The sequence below is a fragment of the Pan troglodytes genome, chromosome 2 (assembly GCF_028858775.2).
Source record: "Pan troglodytes isolate AG18354 chromosome 2, NHGRI_mPanTro3-v2.0_pri, whole genome shotgun sequence".
NCBI lineage: Eukaryota > Metazoa > Chordata > Mammalia > Primates > Hominidae > Pan > Pan troglodytes.
The window spans coordinates 186,432,674-186,455,368 of record NC_086015.1 but is presented as its reverse complement, the minus strand read 5'-3'; the positions used below and the strand labels follow the sequence as shown (position 1 = coordinate 186,455,368).

General features: G+C 42.9%; 2 protein-coding genes across 10 annotated transcripts in view; one reads left to right on the top strand and one right to left on the bottom strand.

Annotated features, from left to right (window-relative positions):
* Positions 1-22,695, top strand: part of MCF2L2 (MCF.2 cell line derived transforming sequence-like 2) — a 249,958-nt gene that overhangs the window by 154,171 nt on the left and 73,092 nt on the right. The gene's annotated exons all lie outside the window — the stretch shown is intronic.
* On the bottom strand, positions 1,966-22,078 carry B3GNT5 (UDP-GlcNAc:betaGal beta-1,3-N-acetylglucosaminyltransferase 5). 7 transcript variants are annotated; one of them, XM_063806422.1, is made up of 5 exons: positions 20,481-20,723; positions 20,165-20,240; positions 18,903-19,006; positions 17,788-17,900; positions 1,966-5,853 (listed from the first exon to the last, which is right to left on the bottom strand). In XM_063806422.1, the coding sequence occupies exon 5, from the start codon at positions 5,550-5,552 to the stop codon at positions 4,416-4,418; it is 1,137 nt and encodes a 378-aa protein (XP_063662492.1). In that variant the 5' UTR covers positions 5,553-5,853; positions 17,788-17,900; positions 18,903-19,006; positions 20,165-20,240; positions 20,481-20,723; the 3' UTR covers positions 1,966-4,415. The 7 variants fall into 7 exon arrangements, with proteins under 7 accessions (XP_063662492.1, XP_016797855.1, XP_063662491.1 ...); XM_016942366.3 differs by lacking the exon at positions 20,165-20,240; XM_063806421.1 differs by having other exon boundaries at positions 18,903-20,722.

Below are 22,695 nucleotides of genomic sequence, written 5' to 3'. Positions count from 1 at the left end.
TGATTTTATAGATTTGAGTTTTGCTGCATAACTATACAAATTTGCTTGGTATATAGAAGGCTTTCAGATTTTGGGGAGATGATTAATTATTCAGAACCCTAAGTGGACACTGTACAAGGCATGGTTGCCTTCAGAACTTACAGCTCGTAAAAAAACACATGGAATGATTAGTAGGTAGTACGATAATATATGTGACTAAATATAAATTTGGGGAGGAGGGAAGGAAGAGATGCTTAAGGGAAGAGAGGAGGTAGAATTGGATTTCCAAAATTTCAACAGGTATAGAAAAAACGGTGTTCTTGGCAAGGGAAACCAACTTAAGCAAGATATGGTCATGATTGACATTTGTGATAGATAATAGTGGCGGTGATAAAAAAAAAAAAAAAAAGCTATAAGGAATGAAGGAGGAAAAGTTTACGTAGGGCCTTGAAAACCAGGTAGAAGAGTTTAGATTTGATGCTGGAAGCAGTGAAGAGTCTTTGAGGTCTGGAGTAAAGGAATATTGTAATGAAAGCTATGATTAAGGATTGTGTCACTGCAGAATGCAGAAGTGATCGGAAGGAAAACTGACTCAAAGAGACATCGAATATTCATCTCATTATCGCAGAATGAATAACCTTGCATATCAAGAGTTCTCTGGTTCTATTCTCATTGCAGCTATAGCATCCAATTAAAGTCCCCAAATATAGGTCATTAATTAATTCTTCCAAGTCATCACATTTTAGTACCAACTACAAACACTCCTACCACAACTTGCAAGTAAAAAGTTCTACCATAACCAAATAATTCGGATGCTTACAAGTTTTAAATATAGATTGAGTTACACAATATGCCATGTGAAGAACTGAGCAGGAATCAGGTAAAAAACAGATGAGAGCACATTACATGCAACTATATCGAAGCACCAAACACTCCAAAGTAGGTGTAAGGGCATTCCTGATATTAAGAGATTAGGGTTAAAATTGACTGTATTTCAGACAGCTAACCGTGCCAAAGAAAAGGAAAATGTAACCTTTTCAAATGGTATCTTAAAGCGCTATAACTACAGGTGATTTCTTCCCTCTCTTAACAGATTATAGTCATGCATTGCTTAACAATGAGGATAAGTTCTGAGAAATGCATTTTTGGTTTTATTTTTGAGACAGTCTCGCTCTGTCGTCCAGGTTGGAGTGCAGTGGCACAATCTCGGGTCATTGCAACCTCCCTCTCCCAGGTTCGAGCAATTCTCCTGCCTCAGCCTCCGGAGTAGTTGGGATTACTGGTGTGTGCCACCACACCTGGCTAATTTTTGTATTTTTAGTAGAGATGGGGTTTCACCATGTTGGTCAGGCTGGTCTCAAACTCCTAACCTCAGGTGGTCCACCTGCCTCGGCCTCCCAAAGTGCTGGGATTACAGGCGTGAGCCATGGCGCCTGGCCAATAAATGCATCTTTAGGTGACCACATCGATGTGCAAACATCCCAGGTTATACATACGAGAACCTAGATGGAATAGCCTACTAGACACCTAGCTATATGGTAGAGCCTATTGCTCCTGGGCTACAAACCCGTACAGCATGTTACTGTACTGAATACTGCAGGCAATTGTAAGACAATGGAAAGTATTTGTGTATCTAAACACATCTAAATATACAAAAGGTACAGTAAAAATCTGAAATAAAAGATAAAAAATGGTACACCTGTATAGGGCAGCTCCATTACAATTTCACGGGACTATCATCATGTATGTGATCCATCATTAACCGAAACGTCATTTTGTGGCACATGACTACATTAGGAAAGAACATCTCCCCATCCAGATATTCCAGCATGAGTCATTTAACAAAAAGTACATCTTAGGTGGCTCTATAATGCAGAGAACATGATAATCCTATAGGAACAGGGCTAAGACCATGTAGTACATTAAGACAGAAGGAATGATTATATAAGCAATGTTCATGAAAAAGTTTAAATACACATCTCATGATAATTTTTCAGTTGTTTATTGGAAACCATAGATTTTTTTAAAACTCACTAATTATTTTGCCATACAAGAGCAAAATTCAAATAATACAAATATTTAACATTTTGGTATAAAATTAACAATATGGAAAAAAGATGCAAACCAACCAAAAGGTAAAAAAATTTTAACAATAACACTGTGTATAACCATCTTCTATTCAAGTGACCATCCAAGCTGATAGTTTATTTTCCCTTTGTTGACATTTTTTAAAAAGATAGCCCTACACTGGAGCACCAAAAAGTTTTTTCCTTCTTTTTTAAAAGGTTGGAACCCTTTTATTTACAGATACTCTTCTCAGTACTTTAAGTAAGTGTGATGAAGGAATCATCTAGCAACTTCCTTCTTAGAAAAAAAGGAAGTGCCTTCATATTTCCTTGAAATTTAAACTTGCTCCATTCTATTCTAAGCAAAAATTAAAAGGACACAGTTCAGAAGAGCTCTTTCAGCAAATAAATAATTGTTTCACAAAAGCACTGCTGTAAACAAGATCACTTTGATGGCCAGAGACACTTATGTTTTCAACCAATGGCAACCTTAAACACTTCCAAGTGTAGATACACAGGGTATATATGGGCAAAAGGCAATACATCATTAAACAATCAACTAATAAAAATTAATTATAAGCTTGTTGCTTGGTCAAATATGCTTTTATCTACTTTTTTTAATTGGTCAGAAAACTTAAACTGTAATGATCTAAAACCCTGTATCTACTCTGAAAGTAACTACAACCTAGAATGTTTGACACTGTAGTTTTGACATTAGTTAAAAATACTAAATTATCTAAGCAATGTAAACAAGCCTCAAATTTCAAAATAGAAAAAAATTAAAATTTCTGTAAACATTAACAAGCTACCTGCTAAAAACTGTAAGTATCATCATCCAGTTGTGTATACTGAGAAATCTTTTTTAGTTTTGTTTTGCATGTTTCCGACATTACCTTATTATATGAGACATCTGATTTTCCCTAACAGGTGCCTCTGCAGTCAAAGGTCTTAGAGTGAGTTCAGTCACTTTTGCTGAAGTCATTATTTTGGCCTTCATATAATCTCCCTAGCAGTAGACACCACCTAATTCTTTCTGTACTGAAAGGAGGTAGTGTGTATTATAGCCACATTTTTATCCTGCTTTGTAAAATAAATGTAACTTACTCTATTAGATCTCAGACACATCTCTTTGATTACAAGGAACATGCAGCTTTAAAAATGCTTTAAACCCCAAACTGGCAACTTTTCTATCACTTTTTTACTCTGTTTTCAAGTTTGAAATATTTAGAAAATAAAGATCACCTCTGACAGTTATTGATGAAAAATAAATTGTTTTAGATATTATACCTTTGATGTTTAATGCTCTCAATTTAAAAGTCTGAACTTGGAACAAAGTGCTGTGGTTTATAAGACCTTGCTGGGGAGGAGTGGGTTAATTTTAGTCATCAGTACAATGATTTAGACACTAAGATTTCATTTTATAAAATTATGGAGACATTAGGCTTGTAATGTTCTGTCTTTCCATTTGAAGTCTCTCCATTATTATATTCCTCTATGTAAATTACATTCAAATAACAAACTTAAACACAGACCAATATTGAATATTTAAAAACCAGTTGAAAACTTCATTAAAATCAGCTTATTTGAATTAACAATGGTTTCTCCCTAGAGAAGGACCCTATGAGCAACCAGCTGCCCGTGTTATGTGTCATTTTCTAATACTTAAAAAAAAAATCCATTAAAAACATATAAAGTATTAGGGCAACATTAATCACTTTTCTAAAAGTTCACATTAAACTTTGAAAAAAGATGCAAAAAAAGGTATTTTAATGACTCTAACACCAGTAGCTACATGGATGTGGTAAGACGTGATTTGTCTGTTTATAATAACATTGTACACATTTTTCTACATCTCCTCTTAAGAACAAGAGACTTTGTTTTACCAGATTCATGAACTTTCTCTCCTATGCTGACCTTTCCCTGCCCCTACTACCTCCACCAAGTGCTCTTTAACAAAAATAAACTTGCTTACCTGGTCTAACAATATATTCATTTCCTTGAAATGTTGTACTATACGTTCATTCGGTATTTTCCAAAAGCAATTATTCTAACATCAAAACTTCTTAATAACATCTCTACACCTCAAGTATATATGTGGCATTACATGAGAACTTGAACTTCCCTTTAGTTTTGTTTTCACTAATAATATAAACCTTTTCTAAATACAAATTCTTTGAAATGAATTTAGGCAATGAAGTAGATAAGTGATATTAAACAGCTTCTAGAATCAAAGAAACATTCTGATGGACTAGGCTTTCAAAATATTTGTCTTTCGTCCTCATTTTACTTAGGGTATAGACAAACATTTAAAGGTTTTTTTCATCCAGGTTTGACTCAGTGACAGTGAAAACATACAACATTCAAGTACTATTAGATAAACGCAGCCCTACAAGGGTATGTGTCCACATAGCTAATTTTACAAAGGAGAATTATCTTCATTAATCTGCAGTATATTTGACCAAAAAAGCCTTTGGAAATGGTTTTTACTTTAGGATCTGTAGCATTCTTCCAAAGGTCCTGGAGATCTTCTAAGTGTCCATGAGATGTCATCATTTTTTCATAGATGCAGGGATGATAAGGAGTTTTACCCTCTCCAGAAAAAAACACATGGTCCTGCGGTACTATCCCTATTTTATTGGCACAGAGGCCCATGAACACATCGTCTATGTAAAGACTAGAATTTAGTGTCTGTGATGCCTCATAGACTTTGGCAGCTACATCACCGGAGATTACATAGGCAGCTCCGGCTGTGTAGTCAGGGTAAGCTGGCCACTGGTACATTTCATAGGACACGTAGTATTTGCTGCTTTTATCTCTAATGGGAGGGGCACCACGATGAACACGACCAATCCAAAAGTCTTGAACACCAATTTGTTCTAAACTTTGAAGGTACTCAATCAGATTTGGCATGTGAATAAATATGTCATCATCAGCAGTCATAAGAAATTTGGCATGTGGACAATAGGTATTTGCCCAACTGAACTGCATAAGTAATTTCAGAGTAAGATTGTAGAAAGAATCAACAAAGTCTTGCTGAATTATATCATTATACCTTTGATCTTCCCAAGCCAGTTTTCTTTGTAGTTCTTCTCCCTCCAGTGGATTAGGAGTTCCTAAGGCAAACAGAGTTTTGATGTTGGCATTCAGCTGAGACCGAACATAATTTTCATTGCCCCACGTCCTTCTAATTCCGGAACGTCGATCATAGTTTTCAGGAGCAGTTTTTACAAACAGTAAAAGGAGGACGTCTTGAGCTTGACACTTTTCCTTGTGGTTAATCAAGTATTGGTAGCGAGGCCCCGCTGAGGTGTGCTTAAGAGACAGGGTATCATTCACAAAGTCATAGCTATTTATGAGGTATCTGTAAGAATATGACTTCATATGGCTCACAATGTGATTATCGATTGGTTCCCAAAAAAACATGAGGCTCGCTAAAAAACAAGTAGCAAATAACTGAATAATTAACTGCCATTTTTTGACTCTTCTGCCACTAACCAACATTCTCATATCCACTCAAGTCTGTTTTTAGTTAGGATCGGTTTTAAACAGGCACTGGCTTCTTCCAGACCATAGAACTTCGTGTTTCGTAGAGTAGGTGTCCATCTTAATACATGTTGGTCATTAAAAATGGAAGTCTTCTTATTTTACAAACTAGTTTCTTTTAGTCCCATTTTTCTGAGATTGCGGAAGAACGGAACACCCTGTAGAACGAGGACACTGGCACGTCAAAATTCTTCCACACGGGCATCCTTCAGGAAGCGTGGTGGGCGGCCTCATGCGGCTCTCCCATGTGAACATTCCATGCCACCTATCAGAGTCAAGAAGAGAAAAGAATCACAATTGCGTGGGTTACTAAGGTGCTGGAAAGAAACATATTCCTGATTCCTTAAAACCAAATGTAACCTGCCCTGTCTGCACAAAAGGTGATGAGGCAGTTAGTATTTAGCAGAGGCATACGGCTGTTTATTTTTTTTAAAGGAGGACAGGAAAAGGGAAAAAATTGCTTTACACTGTCTTCCCATTCAGAGTACAGAGACCTTTTTCTACTCCTACTCTTAAAAAAAAAAAAAAAAAAAACTTCCCAAACGGCTATAATCGTGTATACTTAAGTTCAAATTTCACAAACAGGTACATTCATGAATATACTGACTTGAATATGGTCAGGATGAAAGCAGATACATAGATCAAGGCAAAATCTTCAATGAAAAGAAAATTCACAGCAGTAAAAATCCATTAAGGCTTGCCCCAGACAAGGCAGGAATAAGAGTAAGACTTCTTTTTTCTTTTTTTTTAAATTAAGGTTCATAATCAAGGAGTCACAGTTTGCTCCTTGAAAGCAAACTCTCAATAATCAAAATTACTTTGTGAGCCCCAGATTTATACAGCCACCTTCTTTCTGTACTTTTTTATTTGGAAATGCAGCAGGCGCCTCAATGTATCATGTTCTAAACTGGGAAGCAACAGAATGTAGCCAACAAGCACTGCCTTTGTAGTCAGGCAATCTGAACACCAATGCCGCCTTAGCCACTTACGGTTTCTTGTACCATATCATGCATCTAACGCAGAAATTTGACAAATTGGGGTAAGACCGTTTAACTCGAAGTCTTTATGCAAATTAAATGGGAATATACATGACAAATGAAGGGAAGTAGACAGATCATTACCTAGCACACTAGGGTACTCAAGTGTCATTTCTCACCCATTCTGTTATCTTCTCCCCTAAAACCTGCTGTTCCTGTTTCTCTTTACATGTGCCTAACTGCACTTCTTTCATCTATGCCTGAAATCTGGAACCGCGCCCCCCCCATTTTCTCCACTTCCATTATCTAAATGTTTAATCCTGTGAATCACTTCTTCTAAATCTCTCTTCACCCCTGCATGTTATCATCACTTCTCACCCAGGCTAGATGATCCCCTGGCCAGCCCACCTTCCACTTTACAGTCAGTGACCTTTGTAAAACTTGGATTTAACCACGAGACAAACTGAGCTCTTTTAACTCCTTCAGAGCCTCTCCATTAGTTAGTGACAAGATGAAGTCCAGCCTGGCCCACAGGACCCTTTAGGATCTGCCTCTCCAGCTGTTTGGTCCCATCATTTGACAATACCAAATTATTGGCTGAAAGCACAGTCACACTTGCCATTTCATATGCCCTGGTCTTTACACCAGCAGTCCTGTGGCCTCGCTACCCTTCCTCCCTTGCTAACATGAAGTCTACAGACATCCTTCTCTGGGAAGCCTGAATTGGGATCAACCCATTCCCTGAAAGATGCTTCTCATCTCATCTGTATTGCCCCAGCACCTTCTTATACCCCATACAGAGACTTTTTAGGCACGATGTTGTGGACGCCCTACACTCAGCATCCAGGTCAGTGTGTGACCCCTGGTAGGCATTCCCCAAATGTTGGTGCAAAGAACCATGCCGGGGGTGGAGCCACTGTTTACTCAAAGTGATGGTTACTGGGGAAGGATTGGGGGTCAGGACCCTAGCCAGGTGCCACCTCGGATGAGGTCCATGCCATGGCTGCCTACGCCAGGTCCTCTCTTTTCCTCCACCACTGGGACGCAGCACCCTCCTTCCTCAAGAATTCTGTCCCCCGTGCTTACCACAGGTAAAACACTTCCTTGGATGGAAAGGTAGGCTCTCTTCCTCAGGGGTGGTACATTAGTTTCCTGGGCTTTGGACAGGACTGACAGGGAGAGAGCCGTGTAGGCTGAGCCACATAGCAAGCCCCAGGGCAAAGGCCCTGCTTTGTGCCCAGAGATCTGTTCTCAAGTCCCCCCGCCGGTTGACCCCTGATAGAAAACCAACTGTACACACTGAGTGCCCTGCAGAATGGGCCTAGCCTCAGCTGTGACACCTCCATCCCCACTTCAGAGCTTTCGGATCCAGCTATATTTCCCACCCCCATGATCACTCCACATCAGGGTGGAGGCAAAGGCCAGGTATGTAAAATGCCCAATGAGGACTAGAGATTAGAGCCAAGCCCCATTCAGACTTTGTCCAGAGATAATCAGTATAGGGCACACTTTATCGCCAAGGGCATTGATTTGAAAACTGCACGCACCACTTAGGAAGCCACAACCAGCATTTTTTTTTTTTAAATGCAGAGTGTACTGAGAGTAGTAAGAGCAAGAATCATTTTGTGAAACTTTTGGGTTTTATGTGTGTGTGTGTTCAGGGGTGTAATGGGAAATGTGTTGCTGTGCTTTAATATCACAAAGGCTGAAGGCCGGGCATGGTGGCTCACGCCTGTAATCCTAGAGCTTTGGGAGGCCGAGGAAGGAGGATCACTTGAGGTCAGGAGTTTGAGACCAGCCTGGCAACATCGTGAAACCCCATCTCTATAAAAAATACAAAAATTAGCTGGGTGTGGTGGTGCACACCTGTAATTCCAGCTTCTTGGGAGGCTGAGGCAGGAGAATCACTTGAATCAGGAAGGTGGAGGTTGCACTGAGCCGAGATCATGCCACTGCACTCCAGCCTGGGTGACAGAATGAGATTCCATCTCAAAAAAAAAAAGACTGAAACACTGCTCTAAGGAACAGGTCAATATCAGTAATTTCCCCCTTTGGACAGGCTGGTCATTTCTGGACTGAATGCTCTAGAGGAAGGTGAGAAGGACGTCAGAAAATATCAGTTTCTGATGGTGGCATCTGCCTAAAATTTGCAAAATCACTTTCATTCAGGGGCCCACTTTCTCTCAGTTGCTCTCTCAGTCTTTCCACAGTGCTCATCCAGATAACAACCATCCTCTGAAGCCCCAAAACAAGGGCCCTCTGGCCTCCTCCACCATACATCTGGAAGGAACTGGAGGCTTAAAGCAAGGTAGAATTCTTGATGGCAGATTTTAAGCCAGCATACACATTTTTGAGAATTCTAGGAAAATTCTCAACTGAAAAGCATCTGCAGTTTCTACTCTAATTGACCCTGGGAAGGGAACAAAGAGGAGAGTAACCTTTGGAATCTCAGGGATCAAAGGGAAAACCAGCTGCCTATTCCTGAGCAGCTGTGCCCGGCAAGCTCCAATGCCAGCTTGCTTTGCACGTCCTACAGTTGTTTGCAAGTCTGAGCTTCTTGCTAGACTTTCTGCCCACAAGTCCAACTGCTCCCACACCCATTGTGCATCTATCTGACTCATTAAAGGTGCTAGTATCTCTCCAGTGAATCAGGCCTATTACTCACCAGGTTGGTGCATTGCTGCTGCTGCTTATATGGCTACTGTAAGCCGGCAGCTGGTTCAGAACCTTCATTTTGTCCCCACCCTCAACATGTACGTATTTATCTTATTTTCCTGTATTTTTTCAGCTGTTCCAAATTGACATCAACAAGTCAAAATGCTTCTGAAAAATGACAAAAGACCTGTCACAAAGCCAACATCCCACGCTACTTATTTAGTTCAGCAAAGCATGTGAAGCTGTAACGTGAGAATTCTCCCCCTCAGTAGTCTGAATTTTTTAGCCAACATTTACATAAATCACAACCAGATCTCACTGACAATACTGGAACGATAAGGGGAAGATTTAGGAAAGGTAAAACTCCTCATTTGTATTACACAGCTTCACTTGTATAACAAAAGAACATCTGAATTCCTCCAAATTGAACGTAGTCACTAGGAGGCCTTTCCCAGCCTAAATCAAAAGCACTGCCCTCCCCCGGCCTGCCCCCGATCTAAATTGATCAATTACAAGTCAACACTGTTGCGCCCAGCTCCGGCTTTGCGGATGGAGACCACGCACATACAACTGGCGCTCACTCTTCTGGTTTCTTACGGCGTCTTAAAGCTTCTCTAAAGAACAGCTTCCAGCTTTCCTATTCAGAGTGCAGGGGAGGGACCTAGGAAGAAGCCCACAAGCCTGCCGATCTGGTATAAGAAAATGCTGGGCCTGGCAGGAAACAAAGCAAGCCCAATGCCGAATGCGCAGCTCAGCAACCATCCACAACAGACTGCTGTGGGTGCAGCTTCCTTTGTGTGCCTGCAGCACGGGTCAGTGGCCAATCAACAGGCTAGAAACTCAAGGGTTACCCCTGTTTGGGGCCAGATTTATTGTGTAACCTTGGGCAACCCTCACCTCACTCTGATTCGGTGCTTTAATCTGCAAATCAGGGATGAATATCCATGTAATGTCACCGAGGGGCAGTAAAAATTATAAATGACTTCAGAGCCTGCTGAAAATAGGAAATAGAAAAAGCATGGGAGAGAAGAGGACAAAGAATTGCTTAGAAGAAAATATGCAGATATCTCAAATACAACCTGGGTTTGCTTCTATTTGGACTGAGAAGAAGGGACAGGTATTCTTAGTATTATCTTTTCTAATAGAGGTAGTCAGAAGAATAAAGAATAGAAGTACGAACATCAGAAAAGAGGTGACAGATCCCAAATACTTTTCAGTCCAGGAGCCGTGCCCCTCAGTTACTCATAAGAATATTCTTTCACAAGAGAGCTCTTTAAACTTTTTGGGAAAAAACTAGTTAGAACACCCAAAGGCTACAAGTTTCCCTGCAATAATCCCTGATTGTTGTAAACCTTACCCCTGCTGTCAACTCATTTCTTTGTTGAGTCTACTTTTGTGATGCTGAGATAATATGTGAAACCTGCTATCCGTTTTGAAGTTTTAATCAAGATGGGGAGGTCCACACTTTTAAGTACAAGTTAAACAACCTCAGTCTCCAGTTGTTTCAATTAATCCTACAAGTATATGAGTATTTACTCTGCGGGTTCTTATACCAGACACAGTGGCAGATCATGAAGAAGTATTTTACAGTCTCCAATCTCAAAGCATTTATACTCTATTTGTGACAAGACTCGTAGTTCCCACATGAAAGCATAGTTCCCACAGACAACAATGGGCAAATCCTGGTAAGGTACAGTGTGTCAGCACTAATCTGCATGACACCAACCCCAGGCACAAGAGGAAAGTCTCTGGGACGAGTAGAGAAATCGGTGGGGGTTGGATTAGTCAGGATTTTAGGAGGGCCTGAGGATGACTAGGATTTAGGTGGCTGCAGGAGTAGGAACAATCTTTGTTTTAGACAAGAACTGGGTATGGCAGATAGGAGATTTGAAAGCAGAGAGGTGGGAACCTGCTTATGGAGAACCTTGAAAATCAGGTAGAGGAGTCTTAGGGGGGTACAGAAAGCAGCAGGAAGTCATAGAAATTTCTGGTTTCGTTTGTTATAGTAACTCCCTTGCTCAGTATTTATTAAGTTTGAGCAAGAGGGATTAAACTGGCAATGGTGGTATGGGGTGAAATGCAGAATGCCTGAAGATCAGGACGCTGGTTTCTCAAGGGCTCACACTGATGCCGGATGAGGTGAGGAAGGCCTAGTCGAGGGTGGTGGAAATGGGGAGGGAAGAAAGGCCTAAAGAAGGCCCTTTCAAGAAAATCAAAGACCTAGCAGGACCTGATGAATGACCTGGGATGGCGAGTAAAGGAGGAAGAAGAGAAGTAAGAGCTAATTTCAAGCATTACCAACAAGGGAGGGAAAACCGGTTTCCTGAGTTAGGAGTGAAGGGGATTGTATTTGATTTTAGACTCGCATTGAGTTGGAGGCGATGGAGAGACAAGAAGGTACAGATGTCCAGGGGGTAATAATCTAACATGAGTTAGACAGGACTGGAGAGATCCAGGTGGGTACTCTGAGCATGAAGATGACTAATTTCATGAATGTGGATAAGCTCTCCAGGTGGAGAGACAGCAATGGGCCTGGAGGAAAAATAAACTCCGGAGAAGGAGAGAAAGGAGGAGTCAATGAAAAAAGGGCTCATTCATCAGAAAATTAAGATGGGGTTAACAAATGGGTAGAGTGGGTAAGCAGGACAAATAAGGCTCTGGTCTTGGAGCTCTAAGTGGGGAAGAGAGACATTGACCATATAGTTAGGGTTGTGCTGGGTGCTACAGGAGGGTCTAAAGATGGCCCCTGCCCCACTTGGGAGCTGGTTTGAGGTTGGGGAGGGCAATTTCCAGGAAGAAAAGCAACAGTGAACTGTATTTCTGCATTTTATTCAGTAGACTTACACCACACTCAAGTCTAAGGACACCTTATGGTGTGTATACCATTTTGATCATGTTATCTCCCAACACTCAAGACACCTTATCAGCCAGGAAGTTGTTTACATGGCTTCACTGAGAACTGCATTTCTTCTGAGACCTCAAATTCCAGGATACTCACTCTATAGTACACTCACTCCTCAGCTGCAACTTCTAAATATTCATCGAGAACCTTCTGCCACCCCACCCTGCCCAGCAGTCTCCTGACCTTTCTTCCTCACACACCTCCCCCGTTTCAGATGCAGAATCATTGGACACCTTTGCCCTCCCACCCCAACAACCCCAGACCCCAGCGCCCTCCCATCTTCCTGTTCCTATGACACCTCCAGGGCTGCTGGGGAAATGGAACTTACCAGGCAGGCAGCGTCACCACAAATGGCACTATCTAGCTTTGAGCAGTTTTCAGTGCTACGTGACTGTTCCTGAACTTGTCCCGGACCTTCTCCCTTTCCCAGTCTCTTCAGCGGCCATGCTAAATCTCCCCCTCCCAGGCTCTGTCCCCCCCACCCTGAAGACTTCACCTCCTGTCTGCTTCCTAGAGAAAGGAGGAGACATCAGACACACCATCAGCTCCTCCTCCCCTTCTGGGCCGCCTCCTCACGGGCTCCCTAGTTCCCCAACACTCACCATTCCCTCTGTAAAACATACTGATCGGGCCGGGACTAGGGGGAGACAAGGGAGCCACTTATTTTAGGTGCACAATTTAAGGGGGTACCAAAAACTCCGTAGTCAGTATAATATTTTGATGCAATATTTTTAAAAAATCAAAGTTACTGAAAAAAATCCACAATGAACAAAATGTCAAAACTGTAAACCAAGACAGGCTCCAACCCTGCACTTATACAGCCCTGCCTCACCTGACTCCCCTAATCCCTGTCCTGCTGACTGGGGCCTGCTGGGGGCTGAATATTGCCAACTTCCATGGACATGTCTGCATTCTTAGTATATGTATGTATACCAACCTAAAGTATCATAAAACAAGACTAACCCTTAGTGTATATAATAAAGTATCATAAAACAATACTAATCCTTGAATTAGTATTATGATACTTTAATTTGGTATATATATATAATATATATACCTTCCTCATTCCTTTATATCTTTTAAACTTTTATTAATAAATATTCATATATATATATGAATGCCCAATTCTATTCTTTTTTTTTTTTTAATGCTGGACATGAAAACCTCCTAAAACGGTTGTCTGAACCATGAATGGATTGTGTTCTACATAGCTGAAAAACACCAATCTAGAATGGAATCAAACCTCTACCATAAAATCATCCTCTCTTACTTCAGTTGTTGCCAAAACAAGAACAAACCCAGAAATTCTATATAAGAAGGCAGTATAATTTAATGGAAAGACTAACAGATTAGAAGAAAACTAAGAAATTTAATCATTCCGTTCTAGCTCTGGTTTTTTCCTTGCTGGGGAAATAAAATACTGTAGTGAAACCTACATAGAAAACAAGACTGAACTGATAATTTTCTTCATTTAAAAAATCAATTTAATACTTGGAATATCCCCATGCATCATGAAAATATAATGATCCCTTTAAAAGTGATATGCTTAGAAAGTAGACTATATAAGGCTCCTCCGGTGAGTCACAGTTTTTTAAAAAATTTCCTTTATATCCTCATTCCTTTATATCTTTTACATTTAAACTTTTATTACTTAATAAAGTCCCACGTGGGAGAGTTTTTAGTTCCTGTCCACACATAACTAAAGGAAAGAAAGATAAAATCTTCTGTACCATCTTTATGCTGCATTTTGTTCTATATTCCAAGTTTTTTTTCCTGGCTTCTTCTCGTCATCTGTTTCCTGTTAAGTATAGCTAGGACCAATCTTCAGAAGCCAAACTGCCTTGTTGAGAGAGATCAGGAATAAAAAGCCCCAGATTTACTGGAAAAGCTATAATTTGATCTTCCTAGATTTTTTCTTAATAAATTACTTACAATAATCGGTGTTAAGAAATATACTAGTTACTATTTGGTACTAATTGCCTAGTCTGTTTGCTCAAGGAGGAAGGAGGCAATGTGAAATGTGAATTTATAACTCACATTTTAAGGTGAAACATTAGATATCTTTGCAACTGTTACATTTCCAATATAAGATCTCTAAAAAAGAAAAAAATTCTACCTAATGGCTGTCTTCAAGTGTTTTTGTGCTGGGGCTTTAGCTATATGGAACTTTATTTCAAGCCATGGGCAACAATTAGAAGCCATTTGGAATACTTATCTTCCTGCAGAGAATACATTTGTAGAGTTAGTTCTTGACTCAGTGTTAGTCCAAAGACTTTAAATGCCACTTTGGCAATCATGGCTTTGGGACAGAGGGGAAAGTTGGGTAATAAAACCTACAATGTGAATCCAGGTACAAGATCTCCACCTATGTAAACTCACTTATATCTCTTTATAAGTTAAACATGGGTGTAGATCTGTTTCCTGGTTATGGGGGAAGTAAAGACGGGGAATTTCAAATGAACAAATGGGTAAAGACAGGCCCTAAGTCTTTATTAATGGAACTGGTGCCATGGGATTATAGATTATTCTTAGATTTTAGGGAAGTTATATGAACTCAATAATTCCCAGTAACCAGTTTGATTATGCAAAATTTGAAACAAATAAAAAAGCTGACATATAAAGGAGGTCTCAGAGAGGTCAAACACTCGCTTTTCTGAGCTTGGCCCTCTGTGCTCATTCTTGCAACACACTTGTTTGGGCTGACACGGTTGCTTGCTCTTTTAAATATAACTGTTGTCAGTTTTTTTCTTGCCTACTTAAGAAACTTCTCCTTTTACCCAGTCTAGCAACAGTTACTACCATGGGTATGTCTACTATATACCAGGCCCTGTTCCAAATGCCTTACAAATGTGGTAGCTCTTTAAGCCTTACAACAACCTTTGAGGAAGAAAGGATCTCCCTCCACATTTTGCAGAAGATACTGAGGCATCGAGATACCGAGTTAACCATGTAATGTCAACAAATTCCAGACCCTGTGGCAGCTTAGAGCAGCTTGTGAGTCCCAGCCCCATCCCTGTGTTCCTCACCTGCCCTTTTTCCCTGGCATGGGCACAGGTGTTCCTGCAGTTCTCATCAGGAGGGGAGGGCAGGGGAGCAGGTGGGCAGGGTCAAGAGAAGCAACCCAAGATGGATGAGAATTTGCTTCACTGCCAGAAGTGTGAAGTCATTTCTGTTTTGCTGCATTTTGTTAGCACTGTTCTTACTTCCTTCACTAACACACTCTTTTTCAAACCTTCCATTTCAGTTTTCCCTCCTTCTTCTTCTTGGTCTCACTAGTACTAGACAGTGGGCAGAAGTGACCTCATCAGTCTGTGTCCTTTGGGTGTAGTCTTTCAACCACAAAAAAGATTCAGGGACTCCAAGGATGGAGATCCAAAGTCGCAGGAGGGTGATAAAAAGAGGTGGGGTGGAAGGAAGGAGAGGAGGCAACAAAGTACCGGACTCAGGGAGGATGTTTTAAGCAAGTATTGGATAAAATGAAAGGCGAGGAGTCAGACACAGACACCCTGGCCTGGAAAAGCTGCCATTCTCTAATGAAAAAGCTGTATCAAAACCGTTTTCATGTGTAAAGGCAGGGAAAATCTGAAGATATTCAAAGTCAGCTCATAAAATGACACATAAGAAGTAAACCCGATGAAGAGATGTAAACCAGTTATCCATCATAAGGTAGATGAATACAAAATACAAGTTCTCCTATCAATAAGAGTAAGAATTATTGCCTAAAATGCATACCCAGCCCTTTAATGTGATATAAAACAGGCTACAAATAGCCACTACTCCCAGCCCCACCCCTGCCACCCCACTAGGACTCCTCAGACACAATGACTGCTCTATCTGAGTCACTAGAAGAACAACGTTCACTCAAGCTAGAATTTTTCAAACATTCTTGAGATTTGTTAGGCTGGCTTTGCCCCAGAAAAACTGACTAAGATACATTTGAAATGTTGCATTATGTTGGGTGGGCTTCATCCACGAATCTGTTATTAGAAACCCATATGCAGTTGGCCGTGTACGTTCATGGGTTCCGCATCCTCAGATTCAACCAACTACAGATCAAAAACATTTGAAAAAAAAATTTATGGTTGTGTCTGTACTGAACATGCACATTTTTTTCTTGTCATTATGCACTAAACAATACCGTGTAACAATTGTTTACATAGCATTTATATTGCATTAGGTATTATAAGTAATCTAGAGATGATTTAAAGTACATGGGCCAGGTGTGGTAGCTCATACTTGTAATCCCAACTACTTGGGAGGCGGAGGCAGGAGGATCATTTGACTCAGGAGCTCAAGGCTACATGCCTCTGCACTCCAGCCTGGACAACAGAGTGAGACCCATCTCTAAAAACATAAAAATAAAAAAAAAAAGTACATGGGAATATTGCATAGGTTATATATAAATGCTGTACCATTTTATATAAGGGACTTGAGCATGCATGGATATCGGGGGCGGGGGGGTGGTGTCCTGGGACTAATTCCCCAAGGATACCGAGGGACAACAAACTATGGACCCCAAACCAGGTGCTCTGTGAATGAAGAGCTTTCCTCTGAGATGAGGGAAGCAGGGAGAAGATGGAAACTGGGGAAGGCTTTGTGGGAGAGGTGGCAAATGAGCAGGAGCTAGAACAGAATTCAAATGTGGGTTTGGGGAGGAAAGGAGGAAGACACAGCTCAGAAAGAGAAGTCTACAGCCATACCCCGCTGAATGCACCTGATCCTGGCTGATCTCAGAAGCTAAGCAGGGTTGGGCCTGGTTAGTACTTGGATGGGAGAAAGAAAAGGAGAAGGGAGGAGTAGGGCAAGGAGCATTTCAACTGGCTTAAAGGGTGAAGTGGGCCGGGTGCGGTGGCTCATGCCTGTAATCCCAGCACTTTGGGAGGCCGAGGCGGGCGGATCAGGAGGTCGGGAGATCGAGACCATCCTGGCTAACATGGTGAAACCCCATCTCTACTAAAAACACAAAAATTAGCTGGGTGTGGTGGAGCATGCCTGTAATCCCAGCTACTCGGGAGGCTGAAGCAGGAGAATCGCTTGAACCCAGGAGGCGGAGGTTGTCGTGAGCCGAGATGGCACCATTGCACTCCAGCCTGGGCAACAGAGCGAGACTCTGTCTCAAAAAAAAAAAAAAAAAAAAAAAACAAAACGGGTGAAGTGGAGGGAGCAAGGAATAAGACATTCCAAGAGAGACTACGCAGGAATTTTTTTTAAGCACATAAGAGAAAAAGTTGTGGCTTGAGTGGGGAAATGTCAAATCACTTAGTTTGGCTAGAAGTTAGGGTAAAGGGAAAAAACGGAAAAAAGGAGATCGGAAAGGTTAGCTGTGGTTGAATAATAATAAGAAAAACCAGGATTCAGAAACAGGATGACGATATAACCCAGTGTCTGCCTGTTGTCCAGTGGCAGTTCCTACGTCCCATTCTGGACATTGTCTTTAGAAACAACACTTGATAGAGGGTTTATAACACAGAGGTACAAAAAGTAGAAGATGGTGTAAAACAAGAGGTATATGTAACATGTTTCTGTCTTGGTGGATCAACATTTAGTCTAAGTTAACTACCATTTATTAAGTGCCTGCCCTATTCTAGGCATTACAGCGGGCAGCCCTGAAAGTAGGTTAATACGTATATTTAACTAATTCAACAAACATTAACTTATCACATACTGTGTAGTAGGCCATGGGCAGGATAGGATGCTAAAAAGACTTCAGAGATGTTTCAGGTGTAGATCTTCTATCAAAGGGTCAATAAATATTCCAGTGCAAGCTGGAATCTGGACCTGATGGTGGTGAAAGAGAGTAAAAAAGCCGAGAGTGTTTAAATGCCAACAAAAGTAGATGTATACTGTGCCTCTCCATTTACTAGTCACATGAGCTCGACTTGTCTCTAAACCATTACCAGTGTTTTCTCAGGATCATTTGAGATAACTTGTTGACAATGTCAGTCCAGATTAGATGTTCCATCTGTGCAAATTTCCTTTCTCTAGAATCAGTTCGTGTAGCTTTACCAGGATGGGTTAGTTAATGGATGGCTGATTTTTTTTTTCAGGTTTTTTTCTTTTTAGAATACTGAGCTATACTCATAATATGCTTCTTCTCAAAAAACATTAATTAGGTAGGAGTTTTTAAAAATACTGATCTGATGGCTAAGGGCCATTTAACACATCGCAAATACTGTTGAGGCAGAAGTATCATCCCTAATTGACTGAATATGGTCCTTCTCATGTTCCCCATTATTCCATTAATGGAATAATGGTCTTCCGTTATTCTTGACAGGAAAGAACATGGTTCCCACAAGCACTTAAAATACATTTCAATTAGGATGACACAGGTATAAGATTATACGGTCCTCTAAAGTAAGAGAAGGAAACTTGAGGTGAGTCCATCCTTGAACTTACTTTGCTTAGAGCACTATGAAAAAGTTATAGAAAGTTATAGGAAAGGAGCAAAAGAGTCAAATCTGAAATATTAGGTGGATCTTAGGCTGTAGAACAGTATTTTGAACTTGAACTTTTGGGCTTTGTTGCCTACACACTTGGTAGAACATTCTCTTTTGTAGAGAACTGGTTTCTAGTGTTAAAGCCTTCTATGGAAGAGAAATCTGAATAAGTTACATATCAAAGCCAGCAACTGAATTTGTAGAATTAAAATGTTTCTAAAAAATCGCTTTTTTATTCAAATCTTGTATCTCACCTGATCAAGTTTCTTATCCTTTAAATATAAAGATTCTTACATCCCCTATATATATGTAAACTAATACATAATAATTAGATATTGCATACCGTAAGGAAAGTAATTCTAGATTTACACTGTTCTGGTTACATCTTCGCTCACAGAGATTCGATATCAAAGGGCAGAGCTCTTGTAATTTACTGTGCCTCAGTTTCTGGAACACAGATACAATGAATTCCTCTCCTTACAAGGTTATTCTAACAATGCATTAAAATAATGGCTATGGAAATACTTCAGAAAAGGCATAATGTATTATAAAAATTCAAAGCTGAGATCTATTTACTTCAGCATATATAAAATTCCCCCTGAATAGGGGACATTTTGTTATTCCGAGAAGAGACAATTTCCTTCTGAATTTCTCCCAGTTTCTTCCTGATACCTCCTGTGTTCTGAAATGCAGATTCTAGTGCAATTGGGCCTCAGAAAGAACTGGACCCTTTACAATGTGAAAGTCACCAAGTGCAATGATTCTAGCCAAAGTGACCCATTTTAAAAGATGACCCATTTCAAAACCCATGAGTTATTATTCAAGCTGTTCTATTTTTGAGAATCAGAAAGTTTTCTTTTTCTTTTTTTTTTTTTTTACAATCTCACCATTTGAATGTCTTTTATGAAAAGAGAAAACTGATCACCATTTTAATGAAATACAATGTTTCATTTTTTACTTGATGGGGCCTGCACTTTATTTTGAAAACTCTTCTGCACCTTCTGAGTTTTCTCTGGGCAGAGCAGTTATAAGCATCTCTACCTCCTACTCATCCTCATCTCCCACTTTCTCAGGAACAGCTGCTCTGAGCTTTGGCTTGGGCCTTTCCTGTGATAACACTGGTTCTACCTTAGAGCCTTGCAGGGCCGGGAAGGGTCAGCCTGAGTCAGCCTCCTCCTCAGAGTGCTCAGTCAATGCTCAGAGCGTGTGCGAGAGGAGAAGGAAGAGTGAGAAGGACAAGCAGGTTAAGTACAGAATGGAAACCTTTCTGGTATTGCGTTTAGCTTGCTTTAAAAGCAAAGAGTTGGCCCCAAAAAGCAGCTTTCACCTCCTCACTTGTGACCAGATAGAAAATCTACCGTAAATTTATTTTGAGAAAGTTATAACGTCAGCTGCTGATCACTAATCACCCTTTCAGAAAGTTCAGGGTGGGATCATTTCGGTGCCACCACTTAATACAACTACCTTCAATCATCCTTTTCTGGGTCAACTTCGGCTTTTCACATTCCTCTCCCATCCCCCACACGGACCAGGCAAGGTTTCCCAAAATAAAGGCACAGAGGCACAAATCCAATTCTGATGGATGTACTTTCATCAGATAATTACCATAAATATGAGCCTCAGGCCACCACCAGCCACTGTGCGGTTACCACATCGGTGTCCCTTTAACATGATCCATAACCTAAGAAAACCAACACCGGCCAAGAATGTACAGGGTGTAGTCAAGAGTCGAGTTGAAAACTGTTACTTTTACCTATATGGTATCCAAGCAAGCAATTGCCTCTGTCACATCAGGATTCAAAATGAAATGAGGCAGAGTCAAAGGAAAGAGTGGCCACGACCTCCCCGCCAGGGAGATCTGCGGCTGCAGTCTCCCCGCCTGCCCACTTCCCTGTCCCCATTTCCCCTGCCAGTAACTCGCCGAAAGCGTTCTCAGGTTGGCGGTTTCTTCTTTCCAGCCCGACACGGGCTTTCGACTCGAATTCAGCCCTCCAGCCGGAGGCGGGTGGCCGCAAGCCTGGGGCCCCCGGCCGGCAACCGAATTGGTGGGCGCGGCGTTCGCCTCGCGGCTCCCGCGCACGGGCCTGTCCCGCCACCGAGGAGCCGGAGCTCCTCAGGGACGGGGACCCGCAGGCCCCGGGAAGCCGCCCCAACCGGAGCTGCCCGGCCCCCGAGCCTACCTGCCGCACCTGGGCGGCGGCCCGGCCTGGGTCCCAGCCGCTGGCCACCCGCGCGGGCAGGCCGGAGGGAACAAAGGCGTTCCGGGGAGGGGACGAGCCTCCTTCTCCGCCGCGCTTTCAGAGGGCGGGCTGCCGGGGCCCGCGGTGGGAGAGGCCTCCCCGGCTTCCCGGCTTCCCGACTTCCCGGCGCTGGGCCGTGCGCGGTCCGGGCCAGGGCGGCGGGCCCCGATCCGGTGTCCACGCCAGCCGCGCGCCCCCGGCCCAAGCGCGCGTTCCCACCTGAAGTCCTGGCGCCACCCGCCGGGCGAGGGCCGGCGTGCCCTCACCTCCTCGCCACTCTTCCCCTCCAGAGACCTCGCTCGGCCCGGAGTGGGCAGACTCGGAGCCTCCCGCGCCGGAGACCGCGAGCCGCTCGGCCGAGGAGGCGCGGCGGGGCGGGGGCGGGGCGGAGGGGGCGGCCCGCAGCCCCCAATGCCGGGAGCCCGCGCCGGAGACCCAGGGAGCCCAGCTCGGGGCCGCGGCACGGAGAACGAACCATCCGTGGCCTGGAGACGTATCCCGCCGAGCGGCCAGAACTTTCCCCATTTAGCGATCCGGAAAGGAAGCCAACACTCCCACCCAGAGAGGCCTCGGCCGCGGCAAGATGCGGCCGCGGCACAGCCGTGTTTTCACCACGTAACTGACCACAGACTAACTCCGCGCGGAACCACCGGCCCGGGGCGCTCCGCCAAGAGGCAGACTGTGCTGGCCTCGCGGGCCCTACGCCCAGGGAACGCCGCGGTTCCTCCCACACGGGACACCGGTTCCGCAGCGCCGCGGATTAGGATGGTCTTTTACTTTCCGAGCGGGAGCTCTAACGCAGGCTCAGGCGGGTCTTGTTAAAAGGTTTCTGGTCACACCACTTAATGCCTGGAGCTCTGGGGGCCTCAGTAACAAAGTAAGGAAACTTACAGCAAACTAGGGCTGCACTGCCGCTGTCCGTTTCTAAAATACGAGAAGAGGGGGAAACCCCGCCCCAGGCCAGCTTCCCAGTGACTTTACCTCCAAGTCCAGCTTCATTTCAAGGGCAGTTTAGAGCGAAACTCACGAAGTCCAAGCCCAGCTCTTTAAATGTCCAAATCGGAGGTCGGCTTTCCTTCCCGCATCGGAGCTAAAGTCGCTGGTCTCAAGAACAAAATTTGCGGGCTTTAAATCTTGGGCGAGGACTGAACGGGCAGCGCTGGACTGGGCTCGCTTCCCCGGCGGGATGCGGGCTGTATGCGGGCGGGATGGGGGCGGGCCCGGGCGGGGGCGCGAGGCTCCCAGCCGCGCGCCCCGCACCTCTCGGCGTCACGGCCCGAGCCCGGCCCCGCCCGCCAGGCCGCCACCCTCCCGGCGCGTAGGTGAAGGTGATGGGCCCCGCCCCAGTTTGTTCTTGTCTGTAGATGAGAATTCCAGGAAGTGTTTCCCTGCCGCTCGTCAGTTAATTGCGATCACTTACTCAAATGGCCAACTGGAAGCCAGAGTGCACATGAATGTCCTCTTTGAGCTATTTTCCTCCTTTAGAATACTTCATGCAGGTAACCAGACAATATCGAGAGATGCGGACTTCTACTCAACGAGAGAGATTATAAATGAATCCTGTATGCGCTTGATTTCTTGTTTCCCGCATGTTGTTAGACCTCTCCCTAAAGCCACAAAACATTTAACGGAGATAATATTTTGAGCGATTCTGTTATTGTACATATTTCAGAGCATGACAGAAAAGCAAAAGATTAACCCAAATACTTTAGTAAAATAAAAGCTTTGAGTTTGTCGTAAAAGGAACAAGACAGGTAATGAGTTAAATGTATGATTTTCGAATCAGGGTTTAAAACAATGGGGCCAGCAGACACGGTGGCTCACACCTGTAATCCCAGCACTTTGGGAGGCTGAGCCGCAGGAGGATTGCTTGATCCCAGGAGTTAGAGACCAGCC